Below are 25,564 nucleotides of genomic sequence, written 5' to 3'. Positions count from 1 at the left end.
CTGTAAGTTCTTTGGGAAAGGGTCTCCCTGCGCTATATTTGTACACTGCCTACCACAATGGGGCTGTGGCTTGGAGAAGCTACGACAATATAAACAATAAATATTAATTATAATAATGCAGGGTTCCAAATAAACACTTAATTTGGTTTACTTGCAATTTTTTTTGTAATTAATAAGTCAAAATAATTATCAAAATGTTTAATGAAACTATTCGTAATAAACAGTCAGCAAACAAAAAACTTTAATAACCATTCTGATAACCCTTGATTTAAAAATAATTTAAAAAAATCACTTTACTATTCAATAAAAAATGTAATGAAAAATTAGAAAAAAAGTCAGTTTTTCACATAAAAATCATTTCTTAAAAAAAGGCAGGGTTTTTTTGGTGGAAAAATACTTTGTAAAATTTCAACCAGCTCTAGTAACTACCAAGCTGGTCATTTTCATACTTAAGTCTTAGAGGTGAATGACTCTATATCCAATTACTGTACCAATCTCCTGAGGAATCCACTTTCCTTACTTTGTGGATATGTGTGTGTGTGTTTCTCTCTCTATTTGATATGCTTGCTGTGGGAGTATATTAAATTAACTTAGTTCATTGTGGTAAAATATTATTTATTATGTATGTGGCACACAAAGTGGTTTATTGAACAAATAATACTTAGGGTGAAAGCCTAGCCCCACTGAAGTCAACTGGAGTTTACTTAGCACTTTTGGTGCAAGGACTATCTTTTTGTTCTGTTGGTTACACTGCCCAGCACAATGGGGCCCTCGCCCATGACCTGGGCCCCTGGGCACTACTGTAATACAAATAATAATGACTTCAATGGGACCAGGATTTTATTCAGGGTCCCCATCCCACTAGAAACCTAGATAATTGTTCTCCTTTTGCCTGAACTAGTTTTACATTGATGTAGTAACTGCACTGAGTTCACTGGAATTAGTTCTGATTTACATTGGTGTAAGTGAGTCTGGAATCATGTCCAACACCTTGTAACCAATGTTAAAATATTTAGCAAATAATGTTCTTTATACTAAGATATTAGAATTGCAGTTCGTAGTATAATGATAATATGTCTTCTATTACAGGATGATACACTAGAATTTTTATTACTTGTAGTTATGCCCTAAAATTAAATTATAATACTGTGCACCATCTTTAAGGCCATTTTTTGCATGTTATAGTAAGTGATCTATTTTAAAGGGGAAGAATATGATGGATTTGAATGTGAAGACAGAAATGAAGTCACCTATTATTAAGAGTACCCTTAATATGATGAACCACCTTATAAAGCAATAGCACTAATTATGCATAGGCACATTTGGCACAATCGGAAATGTTCTGATTTTCTGATCCACAGTTAGTCTTGTGCTTCGTATTTCTGCAATTATTCCTATAAGAGGAGACTTTGTTGTAAAACAGTGAAACAACTGTGGCTTAAGGGAACGCTGCAAATGTTACATCTGTTTTTAGTAGGAGTAATTTGCTTTCTGAGAATAGAAACTATAATCTGTCCATATCTAGCAGTTGAAATTTCAGTATTCTTTAAAGGTGTGCAGTAGATTTTGGTAAAATGGTATTTTTATAAGTCATTAAATTGTTTTTTAGGAACCTCACATTTGAACAATTATTAAACTATAAAACAAAATTGCCTGATTCCTAAAACTGTAATCTGAAGTTTTACAGTCAGCTATAAAAGGCTGTATTATTATAATATACTAAAGATGCTGAGACTATTACAACTTTTAAAAAAAATGAATTGTAAAATCTTTTATTGCTGATGAAATAACTCTGAACTATTATGCACTCCAATAATATATATGTACCATATTTGGGTGCAATGAAAAGCATACTATTCACAAAAACATAATTTAAATTGTGATTGAAGCATGCAAAATCGACCATCTCAATTTCTTTCTATAACAGAAGTTCCTTGAACCTGACTTTCAGTATATAATTTTAAATGTTTCATGCATGTTATAACTAATAATTAAATATAGGGGGCAGATTTTCAAAATAGCTCTGTGTGTCTAGGGCACTGATCCTCAGCTGAGGTAAACCAGTGTAGTTCCATTGAAGTCAACGGAGCTGTGCCAGTTTAAACCAGCAAAGGCTCTAGATATATATCTAAATACTGCTGTAAAAATGGTAATGGTATATGTTCATGGGCCCTCTCTTAAAACACAGCAGATTAGTCTGGAGAGGGGAAACTGGGAACAAATTGCGTTTGTCACGTGAGCCCCATCAACTGCCATTATCTCATGATATAGAACTCCCAGATAAGAATATACAGCACCATTATTGGCAAAACCAGCACCCCTTTAAATATCATCCTGACATGGACACACAAACATACGTCTATTACATCAATTCCTATGCAGAGTGATATCAAGCTAGATCCTCAGCTGGTGTAAATTGGTCCACTGAAATCAATAGACCGGGGCAAAGTAAATTGCATACTGAGAAATCAATATTTATCCACCAGCCTCATGAGGCCAAATTCATGCATGGATTGATTATGCTGACTTCAACACAGTTATGCTAAGATGGTCTATTTTGTTTACTTCTGAAACCAATTGTGGCTGCTACAGTTAAGAGCAAGTCTATGCTAAACTACCTTCTTTTTTGGAAATCATGATGCATTATTTAGTCTCAAGTATCAATGTACCTGGTTTCACACCTAGGAACATGAAAATTGTGTCTGATGCAGTATGACAAGGTCCATCTAGTCTAATTTCCTGTCTTAGCTAGTGGCAAGCACCAGGTGCTTCAGAGGAAGATGTAAGACCACTATAGTAAGCAACTGTAAAACTAAATAGGGCCTATTTTAACTATTGGGGAAAACTTCTGAGTTCTGATTCTTCTGTTTACACTGAGGTAAATCAGAAGAAACTTCACTGAGGTCAATGGTGTTGGAAGTAGGAAATCAGCCACTTTATTGGGAAAACACAGAATTCAGATCAATGCTGTCCAAATTAGAAGACTGACGATGAAATTTTAGATTATCTTTGGCTGTCAGATACTAATATTAAAATGAAAAGCACACAGGGCTTCTTTAGGTAAAATATAATTGCTGCTGAGCCAAATTAAAAGATGCTCCTTTTGAGAAGAAAAGCTGCCAATACGTGTTCTATAAATCATTTGTGCCAGCAGGCTGACCCCATTATGTCGGCTAATCCTGGAAATACAGGAGGTAAATTTAAATCTTCTAGTATGAAACATTTAATCGATATTCTAAATGTTTTTCTTACAATTTATTCTGGCAGAGCAATGGGACCATTACCATCCTGTTAATCTTTTGCCACAGTCTAGAACTTTCTGAATGGTTATAATGTCTGGAAGAAGAGAGCCAAAAAAGTGTTTTCATGAGGGATGGAGCTGGAAGGGCATTTGAACAGACATCCTCACCCCTTGCTTGTTCTTTGCAGAATGGCAAAGAAGCAGAAAAAATAGGAGACCGTGTAGAAGGGCTGGAAGGTGAGGGTAGCAGTCAGACAAAGTAGCAAGTACTTCAGCACAGAGGAATAAAGTTCAGTGTGTCTTTATTCAGAGCACAGCCTCAGCATTTGTACTGTTCCCACATCAACAAAACACCTACATGCTCACTGTGCTTCCTATTTATGTTCACCCACCACCCAATTACCAATCCATGAAGCTGCACACCGGTTACGGCTTGGTATTCAGAGCACTACACTATAGCTTTTAACCCTCTACCAATGCCTACTTTACAGAAATATTATTTAACATTTATGTACTTGCAAACATTAAATAATTATAGACAGGATTCTGCCCGCAAGCACTGGACAGAAACTGATTGGGGCTGAGCACCTGCAACACTCCAGCCTCTGAGTAAGGAGTACAGTTAAGTGCTTGATTCGCATCATGTAAATTGGGCATTGGCCTCAGTCTCCTCAAACTTTTTATCATAAGTCTTGCAATATTTGGTGACTTTCTTAAAGCCTCAGCTCCTGGAGTCACGGGAATACATGAAAATCTCAGCTTTCATTTAAAAAAAAAGTTGCTTGCAACCCTCATTTGCTGAGGAGAAAAACTTTAAAATACACTTGAGTCACATTTTCAAGACTCAAAAACCAGAAGGCAAATAAAAAAGCACCTCAAATTATTTTTTTTATTTCATTATTTTAAGCAAATATCAGGATGGTTTGTTTCTGACAATCTTTGAACGCTTGAAGTTGACATTACTGAAATATTCCCATTTCCTTCTGCCTTTTTTTAATATGTGCTTTTGAGAGTACAAGAACAAGTGCACAAGGAGCCCCAGAGTTATTTGCCCTCGGTCTGAAGGGCCATGCTTTGTATTGAATTATATTTGCATCCACTGTCCACATTTGAACAGGAGCACAAAAATCTTACACTCCCTTCAGCATGCTGTACAAGGGCTTGAAGGATCAAGGCCTTTATAATGAATGCCCTAAGGGAAACTGTGCAACTGACTGGTAAGTAGCTGGCGTTTGTTGTGCAAAACTTTGGTGAAAACACAGCAATTTCGATTAAATTAACACAATCTTCAGTTACAACATATTTACTAAAACATTCCACCTCTCGCCACAAGAGTCATTAATTCTTCTTGTTCTGTATTTACTGATATCATAGATCAAATGTATACAAATAATTCATATATCATTTAAATATCATATTACTATGACCATTTATTTCTATGTGGTTGTCCTGCCAAACTTCGTTATTGGCCTCACCTTGGCCCTCTATACATCCAAAGACACTGGGGAGCGGGATTTAATACTAAATCTTGAGCAGACGCACAGCCAATGGAGATATGCTGGGCTGGAATGAGAGGTCCATTTTTGGATGGAATGCTGCTAGGGTGACCAGATGTCCTGATTTTATAGGGACAATTCCAATATTCTGGGCTTTGTCTTATGTAGGTGCCTATTATTCTTCTGCGCCTGGCCCGATTTTTCACATTTGCTAACTGATCACACCCAGTACTGGAAACAGATTATGCAGAAGAACTAGACTAGGTGCCAAAGATGGCAGTGAAAGAAAACTAAACATGGAGAAAAGCCACGAGAAAGCTTTTTAAAGTATTATTTGAAACCAGTTCGTCCACACAAGGCTCAAGCTACTAATACTCACATTTTTCTTTTCTCTCCTTTTCATGTGCGTTTTGTATACAATATTTTATGGCCTGATCCCTTGAGCGCTGAGCAGCAATTATGAAGTGCTGAGCATTTTATATAGATCTAGCCACTGGCCACTTTATTTTTTTATTTTTTGCAGGCATTGGGGAACTTCCCTAGAAGCAGGGTATATTGAAGTGCTTATAAGTATTGTTGAAGTCATGCGTCCACCTGATAAACATGAAGTACTGAGATAATTTTGGGATATAATAGAGTATATTATGCTAATAAAGTAATTCACTTGCAAACTAGCAGAAAACCTAAAGCAAAAGCCTCCATCAGAAGTCAACATTTCAGCATTTCAACTTGAAAAAGAAATTACAAGAATATTATAATTGAAGAACCTGGAGAGTCTCTATAAGTGGTAATTTTACATGAAGAACAATTTTAAAATGATATCACTATAGCAAAAAATTATTTTAAACCTCCAACAAATATTTGAAGTAAATATTGACTTTAGATAAACAGCAAGTATATATTTTGTTTAAACATCCCCAGCATTTCTAGCACCTCGAAAATGTGTGTAAACCAGAGATCATACAAATTGATGAAACCATTAATGTCTTTTCCATATGACATTGAAGAAGTCAGAAAAAATGTACCGACAATAGCTCAGCCAGTGTCATTCTTGTTACTAATATGATTGCCAATTATTTCTGACATGGCAGTTTGGCAGGCTACCTAATGCCCTATATTTTACAACCTCAGGAGGTTAGTACTTAGTCATTTCTATGACATTTTATACTAATCAATTCATTCCTCACCCCACCCCCCTTTGTGTTGTATGAAAAAAAACCAGCCCTGTACCTACCATGATCTGAAGACTTAACATCATCTGAATGATCATTTTCATTTTCTCTTAAAATGTAATTGTCTTGTTGTATTGATACTTTTACCTTTAATTCTTCTTTTCATAATTTTTATGCTGTATTCTCTTTTTTTAAGAGTCTTCGATCTCCAGCACTAAGACTATAACAAAGCCCCTTAGAGTGCTCTCAGTAGTGCTAGTGCAGGTTCTGAAAATATTACAAAGGAACACTTCTCATGGGAGGTGATCATACGAACAATACAGCTTGTCGAAATGTCTCCACTAGCTTGGTTCCTTTATAATATTTTAGAGTTTAACTTTAAGTCTCATATTCAAAGTAGCACCACATTGTCTGACAAACGTATGTTCAATAAAAAACAACAGGGTAACCTCATTCGATTGGTTTAAACTTTCCATTATTAAACGTTTGGTTTCAGTTATGAGGCAAGGAAGGTGCTGATACTGGAATGTTACATCTCATAAAAGATAAAGCTATTTGGCTCAGATAACTTCAGGTACTTCTGAAAATGGATATAGCTAAATTCTAAACACTAGCAGATCAGTTCTGTAAGGTTGACTGTTCTCTGCAGAGACATTTACGCCTATGTCACTCCTGACCTACCCATATCAGTGGTACTTGTAAAGATATTGCCCCAAACAGTGCTGACTGACTGAGATGATAATGTGACTTTTAAAATGCTAGAGGACTGGGGCAGGGAGGGAGGGAAGACAGTGGAGGCTAATTCAGTTACCTGGAAAAATGGCTTGATTTTCAAAGGTGTTGAGCATTCAGAACTCCAACTGAAATCAATGGGATTTGTGATAGTCTGCCATTTCCAATCCAATATTTATTTTGTGTACTTTGGTAGCACTGAGAGGCCCTGATCTGCTAGGGGCAGTACAAACAGGGAATATAGACATGATCCCTGCTCTAAAGAAGAAATACTCATTGATGCAACTTATTAAATATAATATGAAGTGAATTAATGTTTTCGCCATTAATTTTTTGTTTTTAAACACAAGAATTTTTTAATAGTTGTATTTCTTTTTTAACATGAATATTTTTTTTCAAATCAAGTGGCTAATGCCTATGTAAATATGTCCCTTGTTAATTAGCAATAACTTACAGAGCTTGACTAATAATGAAAATACAGATATGCAAAATCACAGTTAAAAAAAAGAAGAGAAAAGTAATTCTCACCATCATTAACCCCAATATATCTTCCAAGTAAATGACACCTCTGAAATGTATTAGGTTTATATGAAGTTTGCCCACTTGATATGCCAAGTAAAGGGAGAAACTAAAAGGAGTTGGTGTTGGGGAACTGGTATAGGAAAAGTGAGGAAGCAGAATAAAGGCTGGGAAAATCTTGAGATATATAAATTGTCCCTGGAAATAAATGTGGACACTGATATTTTCTGACAGTAAGAATACAACAAACAAACAATTTATAAGTAAGAAAAATATAAAAGTTATCTCATAGGGAAACAATGACTGTTAGTTCTTGGATGGTTTAGACACAAATCCTGCATTTTGGGAGTGGGGAAGGGAGGTGGTAGACTTGATCCTTGAGGTCCCTTCTAGCCCTATGATTCATAGTTTGGCTGTCCAGTGTAAAACCAAATTCATGTCAGATAGGAACTTTCATAACAAAGCTGAAAGCAGTTCGTTTGTGTCACATGGCTATTGTCCCACTGTGAAGACAAAACTAATTTAATTTAATTTTTAAAAGTGGGCCAAGCAGATCTGTCCTTGAGCAAAGTCAGTATCTTTAAACAACCAGAAATCTTTATAATACAGGATTTCTAAAATCCTCTGGCCTAGAGATGTTTTCAGTTTAAATTTTCTTTCACCTCATGTTCTCCCCCGCCAAAATTTTGTGGTTCTTTCCTGCCCAAATTCTGTAATTTTCTGATAGCTGCATTTATGGCCTTGGGCAAGTGATTAGCCTCTTTAAAATTCAGAATCAATGCCACACCATGAATTGACTAACTGAAGCAGGACACTGGGCCCAATTCAGAGGGGAGTATGTGTGATTTATATCGTTTTCCCCTTTCCCATGTCAGTTATACCAACGTACACGCTTATGTTCACATTCACTTAGTCTAAATGAGTCTAAGGCAGTGTAACTAACCTGATGAAGGGCCAAGAAGATGATGCAAGGTACACTAGTTCACACTCAGTGTAACTTTTGAATTTGAATGATTGAGTGCATCATCTCTATTTGGTCTATATTGGCTGGGTAGCAGGAATGCCAATTCCATATTCAAAGCTGTGGTTCCACTAAATAACTATGTCCTGTTCCTGGGTTACTGTACCAGTACAACCTATTCTTATTTATGTTTCTTATTTAAAATAAGAGTGTCTAACATATTACAAAATATGGGGTAAACAACCTCAACATTAGAATCAACAGAGCAGAATACAGATTAATTCAAGTCTATCTGGATATCTATATCAATAACAATTTCCTTTTTTCCATTTCGCACATTTATATTGCTGTCTCAGTGTAGCACTTATGAAGCAATCTTACCTGCAGATTTGCACATGCTGGTAAATCATTGTGGGTGGGTATTTCATTGTTGGTGCTCTCTGAGCCCATGTTTTTAAATCTGGAAGCTGTCGTAGTTGTTGCTGTGGTGGTTTGTACTGGTAGGATTGGCTGCCACGCAGTCACATCTGTACCATTGCCGAAGGCCTGAATTGCATTTTCTGTAGAAAACAAATATAGAGAAAATTCTGCATATAAACCAATGCCACAAACAACAGAATTGGCATTAAAAATACCTTGATGCCATAGAACAGAAATAACTCCAAAAATGCTCTCCCAGGAAAAATCTTGTCCTTATTTGTCCAAACTCACGTTTTTTATATTGAAAAGCTAGTTTCAATGTATTTTGAATACATGCAAGAAATGTGAATTTTGGGGCCACAGGTTTATCTATTGCTAAATTCTCCCTGAAATATTTTCAGACATTCTTTATGGAAGCTCAAAACCCTAAATCTTCTGTGAGCAAATTAGCATGCCATTCAAAAGCTTCAAAAAACTTAACTGGTGAGACTTAAGGTACAATATGAATATTGTGTCCTAATTCTGATAAATTATATTATGTAACAAGCCAAACAAATAGCAGGCAATATATTGACTTATTTCCACAGCTTGCTTTTAAAACCAATGTGCCCAGAAACAAGGGACTGTTTAACTAAGATGATCTTTCCCTTCCAGTTTCCAGACAAAATCTACAAAACAAAGTGAGAGAAGTGTGCTTAAACTAAAAGTTTAGAATATAAAGGTTAAAAAGCTTATCAATTTCATGGGATTAAAGAGTGTGTTTATGGCAAGGGTAAATTGGTTGTGGGTTTTTTATACAAATGAATAGAAAAACAGTTTTTAATCAGGTCTTTGGGGATTCAGCATGGATTTAGGGATTTTTTATTCCACACTCACTGTATAAAAAAGCAAACAATTTCACATGGGACTTGAATGGGGAAGTTATTAACAATACTCTTCACTGGCACCCATCTCACTATAAAATAATTTACATTTACCCCTCATCTTAGAAAGATGCAGTTTATTCTAGAATTTGATCTTAGCATTCCAACAAACAGAAATTGATTAATAAAAAAGGCATTACAATCGGTTGGACTGATGGGGGGGGCAAAGTGAGAACAGTATGAAAGGATTTTCCTGTCCAGCATTCTCTCTTAAACAAGGTAAGCTGCAGTATTTTTCACAGAGTAAATGCCATAGGAGACCAAATAATTATGTAAATTAAATAGTGTGCTGTAGGAGAAGCTACAGGAGAATATGGAGGCATCCTCTAGTTTTTAAAATAAAATTACCCTTATAACTCTCTCTTTTCTTTTTTCCTCCTTCTGTGTATCTATATTTTTGTAACAATGTGCATGAATTTTACAACTATAACACAGCAGACAAACATAATAAGATGTCACAGCAAACGCTGAACTGCTCTAGTAGATGGCCGACCGTTTCAATCATCTGTATTAACTCACTTTTGCCCCTGGCTTGCCAGTGCTTCCCCTCTACTCCACCATCTAGTATGTATGTCCAAATCCTCCAAAACACTTACACCCCTGGATAACGTAAGTCCCACGGAATTCAGTGGGATTATCCAGTGCACAAATGTAGGCAGGATCAAGGCCATAGTGTGCAGAATAAGCAACACCGTGTGTATTATAAGAATATTTAAAATATGAATAAAAATAAAGTTTAATAAAGGACTTTAGGATTTGAAATAGGACAACCTTTTTTACAAGGTGCCACAGGGAGTTATAACAGAATTAAAGGAACACTGGTTGGGATTTTACAACGTACTATCATTTAGGCCTTAGAAATTTGGGCTCCTGGCTTTTTAAAGACTGGCCATTTTCACGTAAGGCCCAGATTCCGCAAACACACATGCACTTTATTTAACACGTGTGAGTATTTCTTTTTACTTCAGCAGGACTACTCACATTCATACAGTTATGCATGTGTGTTTGAAGGATCGGGACCTATAATTCTTCATTTTCCAACAGCAGAATACATGTAAATAACCCTATACTTAAAAATTAAAACTGATTTTTTTAGTCTTTGTTCTGAAACAAATGTTTTTTTCCCCCATGTTGAAAGGCCATTTATGAAAAGACACGAGAACACTTTTTCTCCCTCTGTGAAATGCTACTAAACCAGGAACACCTTTAATTTTAATTTTTTCATGAAAAAGAGGTTTCCCTGCGAGGGCAAGTATAATTTTTCTCACAGAGACCTTTAATGTCTCTGCTTTATAGTCATTAAACTTTTTATTCCAGCAGAGACAAAGGGATTGGTGTACACTTAAAGTCTAAAAGGAACTTTTAACATGATAGTAATGACTAATGAACACATTTACAAATTAGCAAAATATGAAATGTTATATGTATGAGAGGCAGTTTGGAGAAAGAATGGATGCTATACAGGTCCTCTGTCTCATTTAGAATCCCACTCAGAACTGATTGCTTAACCAATGATCTACATTAACCTTTCCTGTGTAGCAATCCTTCCAAGGCTTTTAACAAATAGGGCTCAATCCTGTCATCGTTCTGCACACAGAACTCCTGATGCTTAATGGAAGTATTGCATGTTGAGAGACTGCTGGGTAGAGGCAAAAGATAAAAATGGTCTTAGGGCAGTCAACATCTTTGATGGTGTGGAGAGTACTAACACTGCCTGCCCAGCTAGAACAGGTATAAATAACAGCATATACAATGAGGCACTGCTTAAGTGAGTAGAGTACAGTGCCCTACACATCTGAACACAAGGGTATATATCGTACACAGCTCTTCACATGTTCAAAGAGAGCCTCACCTGTCCACACTGCTATTTTTAGCAGTGTAGTGTTCTGCTGCCTTCCCATCTCCAGAGCCTTTCCCCACTGCACTGAAAGAAGCAAGCAGTGGTGAAAGGCTCTGGCAGGGGTAAGACAGGCGGGGAAAGGTTCTGGCAGTGGGGAGCTTTTGGAGCTTTTCACAGCGGCATGTAGCTACACATACCTTACAAACCACTGCAAGATTCTTAGAAACATCTTAGAGAAGTGCAAGGTCTTTGATAGCCCAGTGATGGAATTTCACTGTAACTCCCCTATCCCCAACTAGAGAATGCGCTACCTCAGACCCACTGCTAATATAACTTTCTGGGTTGTTTTTTTTTAAGTGGTGACCAAGTTTGTGTGATGTATCACTCTTCTGACTACCTTAAATGTTGTATTGCCCTACATCAGCAATAAACACTTTCTCTGACATTCAAATTCTGGTGTATGCTCCCTGTCATTGAGTTATAAGGCTGCTGGTGAAAGGAAGCCTACCAAAACTGACTTCTCAGAGACCCTCAACTGGAAGTAAGTTGGGCTATTAAAACCATAATGTAACAAACTCAGTGAAATTGCTGTATCAGGATCTCGTTGTGAACAAGATAATTTGAGTGAAATTTGTGACCAAATTTCAAGAATCTGAGAAACTATTGATAATAAAATCCCAATTCATATATATCTATATGAAACCCTTCATAGCCTATTTCTCACATTATACACAACCCACTGAGATCTTGCAATTTTCTGGTAGAGACTTTCCCTGATGGCCACCCAAAATATAATCTGTGGGTAAAAGAATTTTTCCACATTATGTACCACTGTTATTTGGAATTATCTCCCACAGTTTCTCATGTTTACAAGCTTGGCCGTGAATGGCATATCAGGTAGATTTGGTCTGCTACTTTTAGTTCTAGTTTCTATACCTACTACATATCCAATCTATCAAAATGCATAGAAGTGGCCTTGCAGTATCACATTGTACTTAAAAACTAGGTGAAACAACCCAATACAGCACATTGCAACATGAACAAATATATGTTTGAAGACATTTTATAATATTGTACTCACTAAGGCATGTATTGTCCTGGAAGAAATTCAGAAATTTCAAGCATTCTTCTATGTCGTTACCACTGTTGCTGCAGTCACACCATGGGGCAACGCTGAGACTGTTGGAGTCTATGTAGTTTGGTGTCATAACTGTGCCTTTTAACAAAGAGCAACACACTGTACCATCAGTAATCTTTGTAATGTCCTACCCTTATACATACTTCCCCAAGAAGTGACAAACAACATCTAGTGGAAGACAGAAACAGGGATGGATTAAGGCATAAACACTATAGGCCTGGTGTCTAAGACCCCAGTTCTCAGAGTCATGTGTTGAGTGCAGAATTTCAGTTTTCATTTTTTTTAAAAAAAGGGTTCTAGCTGTTATGGTTGTGAAGAAATATGTGAAAACTTGGCTGTAGTGTAAATGATGCTGAGATGTCCACATGAGTTTGCAGATAGCCTGAAACAATAGCTATGAAAGTTCTGAACTGCCCCATACATCTCAACGGGGTGCTAACACCAGGACTCCACTGTTCTGAAAGGTTCTGCCCACAGTGTGGCAGGAGAGGAACACAGAAACAATAAAATTAATCTTCATAACTAGCTAGAATTTATTTCCTGTAGCTTTCAATTTACAAATAACTTTGCTTTTAGTGTCAATGCCATTAATGACTTGGATAACGTAGTGGAGAGTATGTTTATAAAATCTGAGGATGATACCAAACTGGTCGGGGTAGCTAGTACTTTGGACACAGGATCAGAATTCAAAATGACCTTGACAAATTGGAAAATTGGTCTGAAATCAACAAGAGGAAATTCAATAAAAAGACAATTGCAAAGCACTACACATGCATTACCTGTCCTAAAGGAAACACTGAGAATGCCCTCAATTGATCTAGATTATGCAGCCCTTATTCATTTTAGTGAACACTTAGTCAAATGAGTAGTCTCATCGAAGTCATTCCTAGTCTAATTAAGCGTTCACAAACTTGGGTAAGGGTTGACCAATCATCCCCTTAATTATTTTTAAATGGCTCATTCTTCAAGTATTTTTCAAAGTTTATATTCCCCTTCAGCTTTTAGTTAACTTGGTACAAATCTGAAATAACTCCATTGATTCCAACCCAAGAAGTCAATGGAATTAGTCCAGAATTGCACTAATGAGGGCAGCCATTGGCTAAGTACGTATTTAGGGACCTACATCTCTCACCCAGTAGCCTGGAGATTCAGGGCAAACTTCCCTCTGCTCCACACTAGAGCAAATATATTGTCAGTGGTAGCTGGGCATGTGGAATGGATGAAGAGTCATATTAGAGACCCACAGTGCAGACTGGAGGGGCCAACTGGGTCCATACAGCCTAGAATTTATAATCCTCACCAAAAAAGGGGCTGCCAAATACCACATCAACGTGTAGCAATAGAAAATGCTGCACTATGGGAGCACCTTTCAGGCGTTGACGGGAATGTTTAAATTGTTTCACGAATGAAATGGAAGACAAAGAAAAACAAACATTATGAGCTGTCTTAAAGAAATGCCGAAAGTTATGCAGAACTGAAGTTAGCTGCAAATGACAAGAATCACCAAAATTATATATATATATATATATATATATATTGTTTTGAGATCTTTTTGAAGTAGAGTGCAATCACTTTATCCACTCTCAATTTTTAACTAGAAGTTGTAGTGATAATTACCCAATGTCTACAGAAGAGCAGCATATGTGTAAGAAGAACAGTTCAAATTGTTTATGAAATGCAAGTGGGGAATATAGCAAAATCAGCAAATATCACTTGTACTATTTATGAAAATATAACAGTAGATAAATAAGAATAAGAATGTTATTAAATTAAAATAAAGCAATGAAAAATATCTACCCATTATTCCTTTGATGATTTCAGCCCACTGTTTCAACTATGTGATATTTATGATCTGGAAAGAAGAAAGTAATGTAGAGAGAAAATGAAAAACCAGAGTCTTTTAATGGAAAGAAAATAGACGAGTATCAGAAAAACTGATGATAAAAATACTTGATAAAGAATTAGAAAGCAATAGGGTATGAAGGAAGCTGGAAGGCCGCTAAGGTAAGACTCTCAAGAAGAAGAGGTAATAAGGCCATAAAAGTGGGTCTAAACAGAGGGTGAAAGTGTAAAAGGTGCCAAACTGTGGTCAGGGTCAGTGACTATAGGAAAGACAGGATGAGGAAGGTGTACATACAGCACAAACTGTATACACAGGAAAAAATTGAGCGGCTGAAAGAGCAGCTAGTAGAAAATAAGTCTGTCATTCAAACCTGGGGGCAGATGTGAACCCAAGTAGATGATATATTTGGTTTCCTGGGTGGATTTCTTTATCCCCTGTGTGTGGAATTTTTTGTTTGTTTTAAGATGGCCTCTTGAAAATTCTGCTGAAGGACATTAACCGAGCAGGGTAATCATGGCAGTTGGGAGTAAAATAGGTCATAATAGCTCTGTTGTGGTCACTATTTCCAAATGCTGTATCATGTTCTCTGGAGCAGGCATCGAAGGCATGCATTAGGCAGAGGCAAAACTGACCTGAACCTCTCCCAGCTCGAATCAGAATATCTTTTAAGAATGAAAAAAAGTTTAACTACCGGTAAGTTCCTCCAACCAAGGTGTGATCCTGAACATGTGGAATTTGACTACAGGAATTAACCCAGGCCTAGCAGAGACTGTTAAAATTACTAAGTACATATGCTTTACAACAGGACTGTCAGCAAAGTAGAAGAAAGAGAAGAAACACAAGCTCAGCAAGAATGCAGAATGACAGAAGTCATTGGGCCCCAGTTTAAAGATCAGCTAATTATAACTGGGGGGAGGAATAGTTCAGTGGTTTGAGCATTGGCCTGCTAAACCCAGGGTTGTGAGCTCAATCCTTGAGGGGCCCGCTTAGGGATCTGGGGCAAAATCAGTACTTGGTCCTGCTAGTGAAGGCAGGGGGCTGGACTCAATGATCTTGCAAGGTCCCTTCCAGTTCTAGGAGATGGGATATCTCCATTAATTTATTTTTCTTTTTATTTCTTAACAAGATCCAGAATTATGTGCTTGTGACTCTAGGCACCCCTGTATTCACACTCTACACACTACTGCAATAATATCTGCACAAAATATGCCTTGTGAGGGATCATCTGAAAGCTAACAACATGCTGGTTATTAATATAATTGTAAAATGCATGTGTTAACCTTATGTATGAAGTTATAAATTCCCTCTGTAAGATGTTACTAAAACATGTTTAAGAAAAGACAGCCTAGCCTAGGTTAAGGTGATACATAGGTCCGCCTGCCCTAGACAATGGAATATGGGTTTAACCTCTTTTTAAATATTAGCAGTAAACAAAGCTATCCAGGTAAACGAGCCGGGGTTATTTATCCTGTTCCTGAACTTGAGAGACAGAGAATTAACATGGCTCCTGTACCCCAGGGAATCACAGGAGACTGAATTCCCAAGAGGGCTTCCTGACTTGTACAACAAAGAAATCCCTTTTGGGATATAAGAAACAGACAGAGACCCCTTCCACACCCCCGCTTTGTCCTTCACCTTAAAGAGACAAAGAAACCAAGTGATTTGATTTCTGTGATGGGTCCTGGCCAACCCAGCAAGTGAAAAGCTGGAAAGTAGACTGTGGGTGAGAGAGGCCATCTTGAACAAAGACTGTATCTTGATAGATTAAGTTTTTGACTTTTAAATGCGTGTTTCCACTTTTATTTGCTTGTAACGATCTCTACACTTAGCTCTTTTACTTGGTATCACGTAATCAATTCTGTTTTGTTAATAAATTTGTTTTAGTTTTACTATAAACCAATTCTGTGCTGTGTTTGAACAGTAGGGGCTATTTACCCCAGTAAATGAATAAGCTGTGATATACTGACTTTTTAACAGAGCAGCCGTCTTAGTATCTTCTGTGAATACACAGTGATAGGTGCCATACACTGCAGAGAAACATCTCTGAGGAGTTTGGGGGCTGGAGTTTACTGACTAACCTGCTAGGGAAGGCTGGGGCAAGGAGAGCCTTGAGGAGTTTGCTCGTGAGGAAGACAGATTGGTGTGGCAGGAACTGATACAAAGTGCAACTGCCAACAAAATTCATTCTTGCTGAGACAGAGAGCTAGCCCAAGTGGCTCATAAGCAGCATGTTACAGTGGTGTAGTTGGCAGGATTTACACACAGTTTATTGGGTAACTGAGATTCACACTTCTAGCACTGAAACTGGTTTTAAGTGATTCATATGTAAGACAGCTAGGAACATATTGAGAGAGGTAACGGAGTGGCTCATAGCTCTGGGTATCCCTAACAGTACAGTGTTTGATCCTGCAATCCTAGTTCACTAACATAAAATCCTATGGAATTTCAGGGCGATATAGGGAAATTAAAAGGACAGGATGTGGAAAACAAATAAAGGAAAAAGCTTCAGAAAATTAATGGAAAACATTATATTGAATTAAGTAGAGTTACACTTGTATGAAATCAGTGCGGGAGCAGAGACGGGACCAGTGTGCTTAACTTAGGAATGACCAATGTGCTGGGTTTCACATCTTTGTATCGCCAACCTTTTTCTACACCAAATAACCATGTCTTTTTTCTTTACAGGTTATCATTTAAAAAACAACCAAAACCTGTATTCATTGATTTTCATTAGCTCACACACAAAACCAAAAATCCCTTCCTACAAATATACTTTCAAACTGTGTATATCATACCAGTACAATCCAAAACCACCCCTCCATGCAACCTATTTTCCATTTAACTGGTATAACATCTCACCTACGGCCAATGGGCATGACTCTACTCTCATTTATACCAGTTTTCTTCTACTTCTAATTCCACTGACTTCAGTGGAGTTGCCTCTAGTTTACATTAGTGTATGTGAGAGCAGAGGCAGATCCACTGTCCATTCCTCAGAGAACCTTCATGTTCCCGAAACAAACAGTGCAGCGGTTACAAAATCTTGCTGCCATCTCTTCAGAATTGTATGCAACCTCTTATGAAGTAACTAAATGAAAGAGCATTCTATTTTAATGAACAGTATTTTCTCTTAGTCATGCCAGCTGGAGATGCCTGGTATTTAGATTAATGAACCTGGAATAGCTTGCTACAAAGAGTTAACCAAAATTTTTCTGCTTCCCATATATTTTAAACAGTCAGTAGGGTGACTCTGGCCCTGATTCTGGTCTCATCTAGACTGCTGTAAATTTGGAGTTTCTCTATTGAAGCTAATGAATTTACTCCAGATCTACACTGGTCTGACTGAGCTCAGAATCAGGATCTTCTTGTTCCACAACAAGGAAGGGTTGTTTTAGTACATTCCTTTGTTTATCTGAACTACAGTTGAGAAGTGTAAACTGTTGTAACACTAGTCAGCTCCTATCTTCATGCATGTGTCTGGGGGCTGTTAGGAGAGAAGAAAAATGTTTATTTCCCCCTTCAGAAGTTAGATCTCCTTTTGATTTCACTTCCTTAGGGACCCATTCCACGTCCCTGGTGTCAGAAAGTGTTTATGCAGTGTTATACTATTTGTGCAATATCATTGCCTATAGGAACATAAAAGCACCTTTCTACATGAACTGGGTCATCCTTAAGGTTAAATTGCAAAATGGATCCAATAAAATCCTCTACAAAAGTCACTAGGCCCAGTAACAATCTGCCAACAGCTCTTATCCAGAGTTATCCATTAGTACAAGAGTTACTCCTTGCCAGCAGCTACCACCCTTAATTTCATTGACTTTGAATCTGATTTCTTCGCTACTCAGTTCTTTGTTCACGAGTCAAATGAATTTTTATCAGTCACTGCTCCTGTGTCTTGCTTTCTATATATTATTTTTTCTGTTAAATCTTGGACTGTGGTCTTTAAAACTACCATGTCTTTTCTTAGTAGTCACCATGTATAATTTACCTTATTCATTTTGAGGACTTGCTTTTAATTTCATTTTCCAGCAAGATCAGACCATTCTGTACATGTTTTGTTCTGGATGATATTTCAGAAGACATTTATTTAACAGCAGGATATGCTTCAGGGGCTCGGCTGGGGCTTTCACTCCTAACAAAAGGGGCTATGAATGCATCATGGCAGGTGCAGGCTGTGAGCTTGAAAAAAGAACAACACCCTTACCTAGTGACCATTTTTGTGATTTGTTTGTTTCACAGTCTTAATGCTCCCTTTTTTCTTTATTGTCCAGCCATGACATTTCTGTGGAAAGTTCCCTTCCCCGAGATGAGTTCTCCCAATCAGGAATCAAACAGCATGGGTGGGATATGAAATTTGACTTTCATATAAGCATCCCCTGGTTGAGAGTCAGGCAGGTGGCAGCGAGCAAAACGAATTATTGGAGAAGGAGAGGATTTCAGGAGATAAGTTCACCTCCATGGACAGGCATCTCAGAAAACAGTTTGAAGGGCCATAGGAAGATCATTAAAACTACAGCTGATGGAAGTGAAATGAGACTGATTTGGTCTATTGCGGTCTCATTTTTCAATTCATGGTAAGCGTTCCCTAAATGTCAATACCACCTGCTTTTCTGATAACAGCAAACACTAGCAAATTTTAGTATCACCTACTCTTTTTACTCTATTCACCTTTTACTCAATGGGCCTGTCCAATATCAATCCCTTTGTTTTCAAGCTTTACTTCTACTTGCTTCCATACCGATTTTCTTCACAGTCAAGCCCATTTTCTTTCCCTCATACTCTGCCCTTCTTCTTCTTGCTATTGTACAGCTCAATTTACTCCAGAAAACAAAGGGCCATTGATTTAATTAGGAGAATTCTGCCCACAATCTCATGGCGCAATATGGCCCAGAGCATTAACTTTATTTTTTGTTTTCAGCAGGCCTTCAAGATGTCACTCTTTTGTTCCATTTGCAAGCAACACTCAGAGAGCACCCACTCCCCGCAAAGCTCTTACCAATAAGCCCCGAGTAAGCGAGGAGGCAGTCAGCATAGTTTTCCTTCAGACAGCTACTAATAGACCGTGACTCAGGCTGGCAGTTTGTGAAAAAATCTGCAAGGCGAGATCTGCAACATGGTAAGAAAAAAAATGCATATCTTTAAAAATCAAGCCTCCAGGCAGCCTTACCTTTTGCACTCTTCTTTTTTTGTCAATATTTCATCTTCTTAAATACATACATAATACACATTTAAACTGGCAAGACTCTCTTTTTAAATACATCCCTGTCTGCTTTTGGAGTGCATATCTGAGAAGTGTTAAGGTATGCAGTCAGCGAAGGACACTGCACACAGAAATATACACTTTATATCAAAATGAGTGCTCTGCATTTCCCACCAAGCACAGGCAAACAAGAGAAGCCATCATTAAAGAGTTCACGTTTTGTGATTCTGAACTCTGATCAGAGAGCAGGAGTATGACATCTGGAAGAAAATCTGTATTAAAAGAACAGAATATCTGCTAGAACAAGTGGTTTATTGATTATGCAGAACTATACATTTATGCCCAAGGAGTCACACAAGGGGTTGTCATGTAATGTGATCCTGGGCCTGCCCCAGTTCTGTATTAGCCCGCAGAACAGGCTGGCTAAACCAGGGGAAGCAGGCCTTACCAGATAGTATAGCATACATAGTCCCCTGGAGCTACAGTACTGGAGAAAACATTTTGACCTTGTAAAATGTGCACTTAGCAGAAGACGACTGGATTGAGCTGAGGGCTTAAAGTAAGGAAACCCGAGTTCAGTTCCTAGACCTGGTACTGAACTACTATGAGACCCTCACTTTGCCATTACTCCATCTCCAAAATGGGAACATTAGTACCTACCCACCTTTGAAAAGTGCGATGAGATCTACGAATGAAAAAGTGCGATATGTATGCAGACTATTATTATAACTTATTTTAGAGATTCAAGAAAAAGGCTGAGAGCCAGGAACTCCTGAGTTTAATCTCAGCACTTCAAAGGCCTGATACTGCTCCCACTGAGGTCCAAGGCAAAACTCCCATAGACTTTAATGGAGCAGGATCAAGATCCCACCATGGCCCTAGGCAAGTTACATCTTCCAGTCTCCATGTTGGCATTCCCTTACCTACCTTGGCCTGTCCTCATAGTTGTTGTTTTGGTGATTTACTTGAAATTGTAGGGTAATCAGGGCAGGAATACTTTTATTTGCCTATGAATGGACATGCACACCCAGGATGTTATATAAATGAAAACTATTTAACCTCTTTGCCTCAGTTTTCTCATCTGTGAAATGGGGGTAATGGTCCTTTGCTTATAGTCATTCACAGAAACATTTGAGGATTAGTTAAACTAACTCCTGTACTCCAGCGCCGCGAGAGGCACAAGCAGAGTCAACGGAGGAGTGGCAGCAGTCGACTCACCGCAGTGAAGACACCACCGTAAGTCGATCTAAGTACATCGACTTCAGCTACGTTATTCGTGTAGCTGAAGTTGCGTAACTTAGATCGATTCCCCCCACACACACACAGTGTAGACCAGGGCTGAGAGAGCATGTTTGAGATGTCTGGGAAAATGGAATCTGGGAGGGGAAGGATAGTCCACTGGGAGTTTTTTAGATTATTACATATAAGAAGATTTTTATAAATTATGTTTCAAGGACATAGACTAAACTCTTGCATGTAAAGAAAGCATACTGAGTCTGTGTGGCACAAAATCTTCACAATGTGGGCAGGGAACAAAAATTGTTCCATGTGTAGTATCTGGGTGTTCAAAGAGCTCCACAGATTTAAATGTCATTATTTATGTAAGTAGGCAAAACCCGCAAACAAAGGCTTTTTTTTTGAGCTGCAGGAGCACAGATTAGTGTCTTGAAAATCCTCAATACATTTTTGGCAGGTGCCACAATGTTTAGAATTGTCCCATTTTCCCTTGGACTACAAGGTGCCTGCCTCCAGAACTCACTTAACATGCTCCCTCATTGCCAAATGCTTTTAAGCTCCCATAACTAACCCCTTGGATGTAACAACACTGGTCATTTACTGTACAGCCTGTTTAAAGAATGTATTTGTTGTAGTAAACCATGAAGGAGGCTCAGAAGTGCTCAACTGATCCCTAGTGCAGACAGCTTGAATTCTGTGTTAATTTCTGGAGAATATTTGTGGTAATGAAAGTTAACAATCTAGTAGCATCGCATGTCTAAGTTTTCATAGGCCAATTATAGTTCAGACAGCTGTGGTTCAAGCACCACTGCACTAGATTGCCAATAAATGTTCTCCCTGACCTGCAGGATCTTTCTGTCTCTCTCTAGAGATAAAAAGTAATTGAGTTTCCATGCTACCTTAGTTCTTAAATGCTCTTGAACAGACAACTAATTGTATCAAATACGGATGTGGATTACTTTCCAATGGAAACTAAGGCTACATCTACACTACGGGGGGGGGTGGTGTCGATTTAAGATATGCAAATTCAGCTACGCGAATAGCGTAGCTGAATTCGACGTATCGCAGCCGACTTACCCCGCTGTAGGGACGGCGGCAAAATCGACCTCTGTGGCTTCCCGTCGACGGCGCTTACTCCCACCTCCGCTGGTGGAGTAAGAGCGTCGATTCGGGGATCGATTGTCGCGTCCCAACGGGACGCGATAAATCGATCCCCAAGAGGTCGATTTCTACCCACCGATTCAGGCGGGTAGTGTAGACCCAGCCTAAGCTTAGGCCACCAAACTTGTTTTACTTATGATCTTAGCTTTGACACAGATTTAGAGGCTCTAAATTTACAGATTATTTAAACCTGAGTCTACGGTGGAAAGAAAAGTCCTGTGATGTGTGAAATAAAAACAGGAGGTCAGATCCTCAACTGGGGTAAATTATTGTAGCTCCATTAATTTCAGCTGATCAATGCTGATATACACTAAATTGAGGATCTGGCCCAAAATGTTCTGATCACTGTGACACAGCTGACAACATGGTCACCAGCCAGCCCAAACCAGTGATACAGCTCTTTAAATAAACTGGGATACAAAAATTACCTAGTCAGTGATAACCAAAGCCCTGCCTAAAGCATAGTACATGGTATTAAAACTCCTTTAGGCAGGGATGACAACCCTTTTAGAGATGCTGATAATAAGCAGTGGGATAATACAAAAGACGTTTGACAACAGTTACTCTGAATATTATGTTAATTTCATATTCCTTCAATGTGGCAGTTCTAACCAGTTTTTGAGTAGGGACACTATTTGGTTAAGCATCTTGCTCATTCTCTAGTATCTAACTGAGTATTTTGATAATTTGAATAGCGAGTAGCATTTGTAGTGAGTGTTTGTGTTTTAGTTTACATGATTATATTCACGCAGGATGTGTGTGTATATATGTATAGTGTATATAGACAATCACATGTGTAATATAAAATATATAACACAACTATATTCAAAACAATGAATTCATTTCCAGTGTCCAAATCACAAATCCTCCATGTGCATGGCCATAATAATGATTTTTTCCTCTCCTTTGGCATAAAAAAGGAATTGAGCGTGCCACCAAAAAAATCACCTTCCAAGGAAGGAAAATAATCTCTCCTTTTTGTGGAAAAAAAAAATTAAATGGTCCTATTGTAGCCAAATGAAATCTCCTCAAAGTAAACTGCAGATCTTCTGAAAAGTGTACCTTAAATATTGTGCATATTACTAACCAAATAAAATAAAAATGATCCTATTGATAAATCCTATGCAAATCTGCTCAGAACAGGTACCAGTCATTTGAACAAAAAAATCCCCCAAACGTGGTACAAGTAATAGCACTAGTAAAAATATTTGGAGCAGCCAAAAATACAGAAAGAACACAAGTTCAATTTTTCTTTTATGATCTTGATCTTTCAAATATTCTGAGGGTTAAATGAATAAGCTTTGAAATATTGTTCAAAAAAAAAAAAAAGACCCCAAGGATTTTTTTTAAATCAGTCTTGTACATAAAAACAAATTCTGTGACATGGACTCACCTCATATTAGCATGCCCTGTTGCTTTAGGCAATATTAATTACACCTTTATACATTTCTTTCTGGAGTATTTTTAAAAAGCTCTTTGATGTTTTGAAATTATCTGAGGCAGTTGCCACTTCGTCTCTTTTTAAGGCTGGTTAATTGAACTATGGCATTGTTTGCACAATTGTGGATATGTATGCCATTTATAAAATGAATACTGTACATTTAAAAGCAGTAAGTTTTTCGCAGTATTCAGTGAGTTATGTAAAACTTCTCTGTGTATTTCATTATTTGGAGGCGAACCTCAGCCTACAGGTGAATAGATCACTGATGAAAGAAGGTCCAAGGCACTTGAAATTTGTGGGTTAGAAATACACTTATGGAAATGAACCATTTGAAAAGTTCTTAAAACTCTGTTGATGTGACTACTTAAAATATTCAAAAGGTGTATAGTTGCAGAAAAACCTGATAATCAGAAGCAATACTCTCTGTAATAAAGCAGGGATAATCATAAGTGGCAGTAAGAAAGAAGTATGGCAATGGGTAGTGGTGGTTAGAGGCACAGCTATTGTCTAGCAGTTTTTAAACTCGGGGGAAAACTCCCATTGACTTCACTGGGACCAGGATGTCACCCAAAGAGTTTGGAGGAATGATATAGGGGAAAAAATCCCAGATGGAATAAACCTGAGGTGAAATGGGGGGGAGGGATAGCTCAGTGGTTTGAGCTTTGGCCTGCTAAACCCAGGGTTGTGAGTTCAATCCTTGAGGGGGCCACTTGGGAATCTGGGGCAAAATCAGTACTTGGTCCTGCTAGTGAAGGCAGGGGGCTGGACTCGATGACCTTTCAAGGTCCCTTCCAGTTCTAGGAGATGGGATGGGATGGGAAATTGTGCCCCACTGAAGTTAATGAAAGCTTTTCCATTGACTTAAATGGGAGCAGAGTTTCATCCCCAAAAGGAGAGAGATTTGGAGAAGAGACCATGAAGTCTCGTGGAAGTAGGAACTGAAGAAAGACATGGCACTAGCTGGTTGCTCAAAGAGATGTATGGAGAGGTTGTGAAGAAAAAGGGAGAGTCTTCGTGACCAAAATGGAAGGCTCTAACCTTGAGTGTATATACATTCAGATGTGTTTCACAGACCGACTTAGAAGATATTAATGTTTTCTCAGTTTTTCCCTTTAGTGTATTATATGGATGAGGAATAAACTTTTTCAATTCTCCATTAACTAACATGATTTTCTATGCTTTTTTGTGGGGGAGGGACATCCTAAAGGAGACCTTTATCTGATTATTTGTGCTTTGACCAAAACAGACATCTGAATAGGAGGAATTGACCAAAATGGGATACTATTAAGATTCCAAAGGACTTAATTATTAATTATTATTCAGCATTTAGTAAATGTCCATCATGGTGCTTGGTGCTGTATAGTAAAAGAGAGCAAGGAACACTTCCTGGCACTGTAAATTTATCAATTTAGTTTTAAAGCTGGTGAATTATTTTCACTTAGCATAGGAAAATTCTTTGTTGCAGCTGATGTATTTTTCCTACAGTAGCGCCTAGAGACCCTAACCCAGACTATAGTCTAATTATGCTAGGCACTGTACATACACAAAGCAAGAGACTGCCCTTCCTCCACAAAGAATTTACTTTTGAAGTAAACAAAACAAAGAGTGGGGAAAGGAAGTATTATCTCACTGTACAAATGCGGAACTGAGAAATTCACTGCCATGTCTAAAGCCATACACAGTGTCTGTTGCAGAGAATGAAACACAGAGCTCCTGAGTCCCAGTCCAACTTCCAAAACTACAAAACCTTCCTCTCTCATGCTTTAACGCTTACATCTGTAAATGATAATGTTAGGCATTATCAGGAGTACGTTCACACAAGAAGAAAGCGCATAAACTGTACCAATTGTGATGCTGTTTTAAGGGAAATACTGAGACTTTAAAATGATATGGGATTAAACACTACAACCCAGACTCTGGTGGCAAATTAGCAATTCATATCTCCACAAACAGAGTAATTTATTTGGTACCTGTGAGTACAAAAGATTAGTGTGTACTTTACTAACACACATATTTAGTTGCTATCATCTATTTTCAGTTTCTTCTGTAACTCACTGTATTAAGAAGCGATGGGATATAGGCCCTGATTCAGGAAAGCATCCCTAATTCAGACGAACACTTAAGAACAGACTTAAAATTAAGTTTAAAGCTAAATAAGTATTAAATGCTTTCCTGAATAAGAGCCATAGATACCTTTTACCTGGTCCCTTCAAAATCTGGTCCTAGGTGCCTAAAGATGCA

At 37.9% G+C, this 25,564-nt stretch overlaps 1 protein-coding gene across 3 annotated transcripts in view; it reads right to left on the bottom strand.

Moving 5' to 3' along the window:
• GFRA1 (GDNF family receptor alpha 1) overlaps positions 1–25,564 on the bottom strand; it is a 182,968-nt gene that overhangs the window by 17,649 nt on the left and 139,755 nt on the right. For all 3 annotated transcript variants that reach the window (XM_054035432.1, XM_054035433.1, XM_054035434.1), the window contains 3 exons: positions 19,282–19,391; positions 12,386–12,520; positions 8,503–8,681 (listed from right to left, as the gene is read on the bottom strand). In XM_054035432.1, coding sequence (XP_053891407.1) covers positions 8,503–8,681; positions 12,386–12,520; positions 19,282–19,391 — 424 coding nt within the window. The remainder of the gene's footprint in view (positions 1–8,502; positions 8,682–12,385; positions 12,521–19,281; positions 19,392–25,564) is intronic.

This window comes from Malaclemys terrapin, chromosome 7 (assembly GCF_027887155.1).
Source record: "Malaclemys terrapin pileata isolate rMalTer1 chromosome 7, rMalTer1.hap1, whole genome shotgun sequence".
Lineage (NCBI taxonomy): Eukaryota > Metazoa > Chordata > Testudines > Emydidae > Malaclemys > Malaclemys terrapin.
Note: the sequence above shows the minus strand (reverse complement) of the source record. Positions and strands in the feature narration are given on the sequence as shown.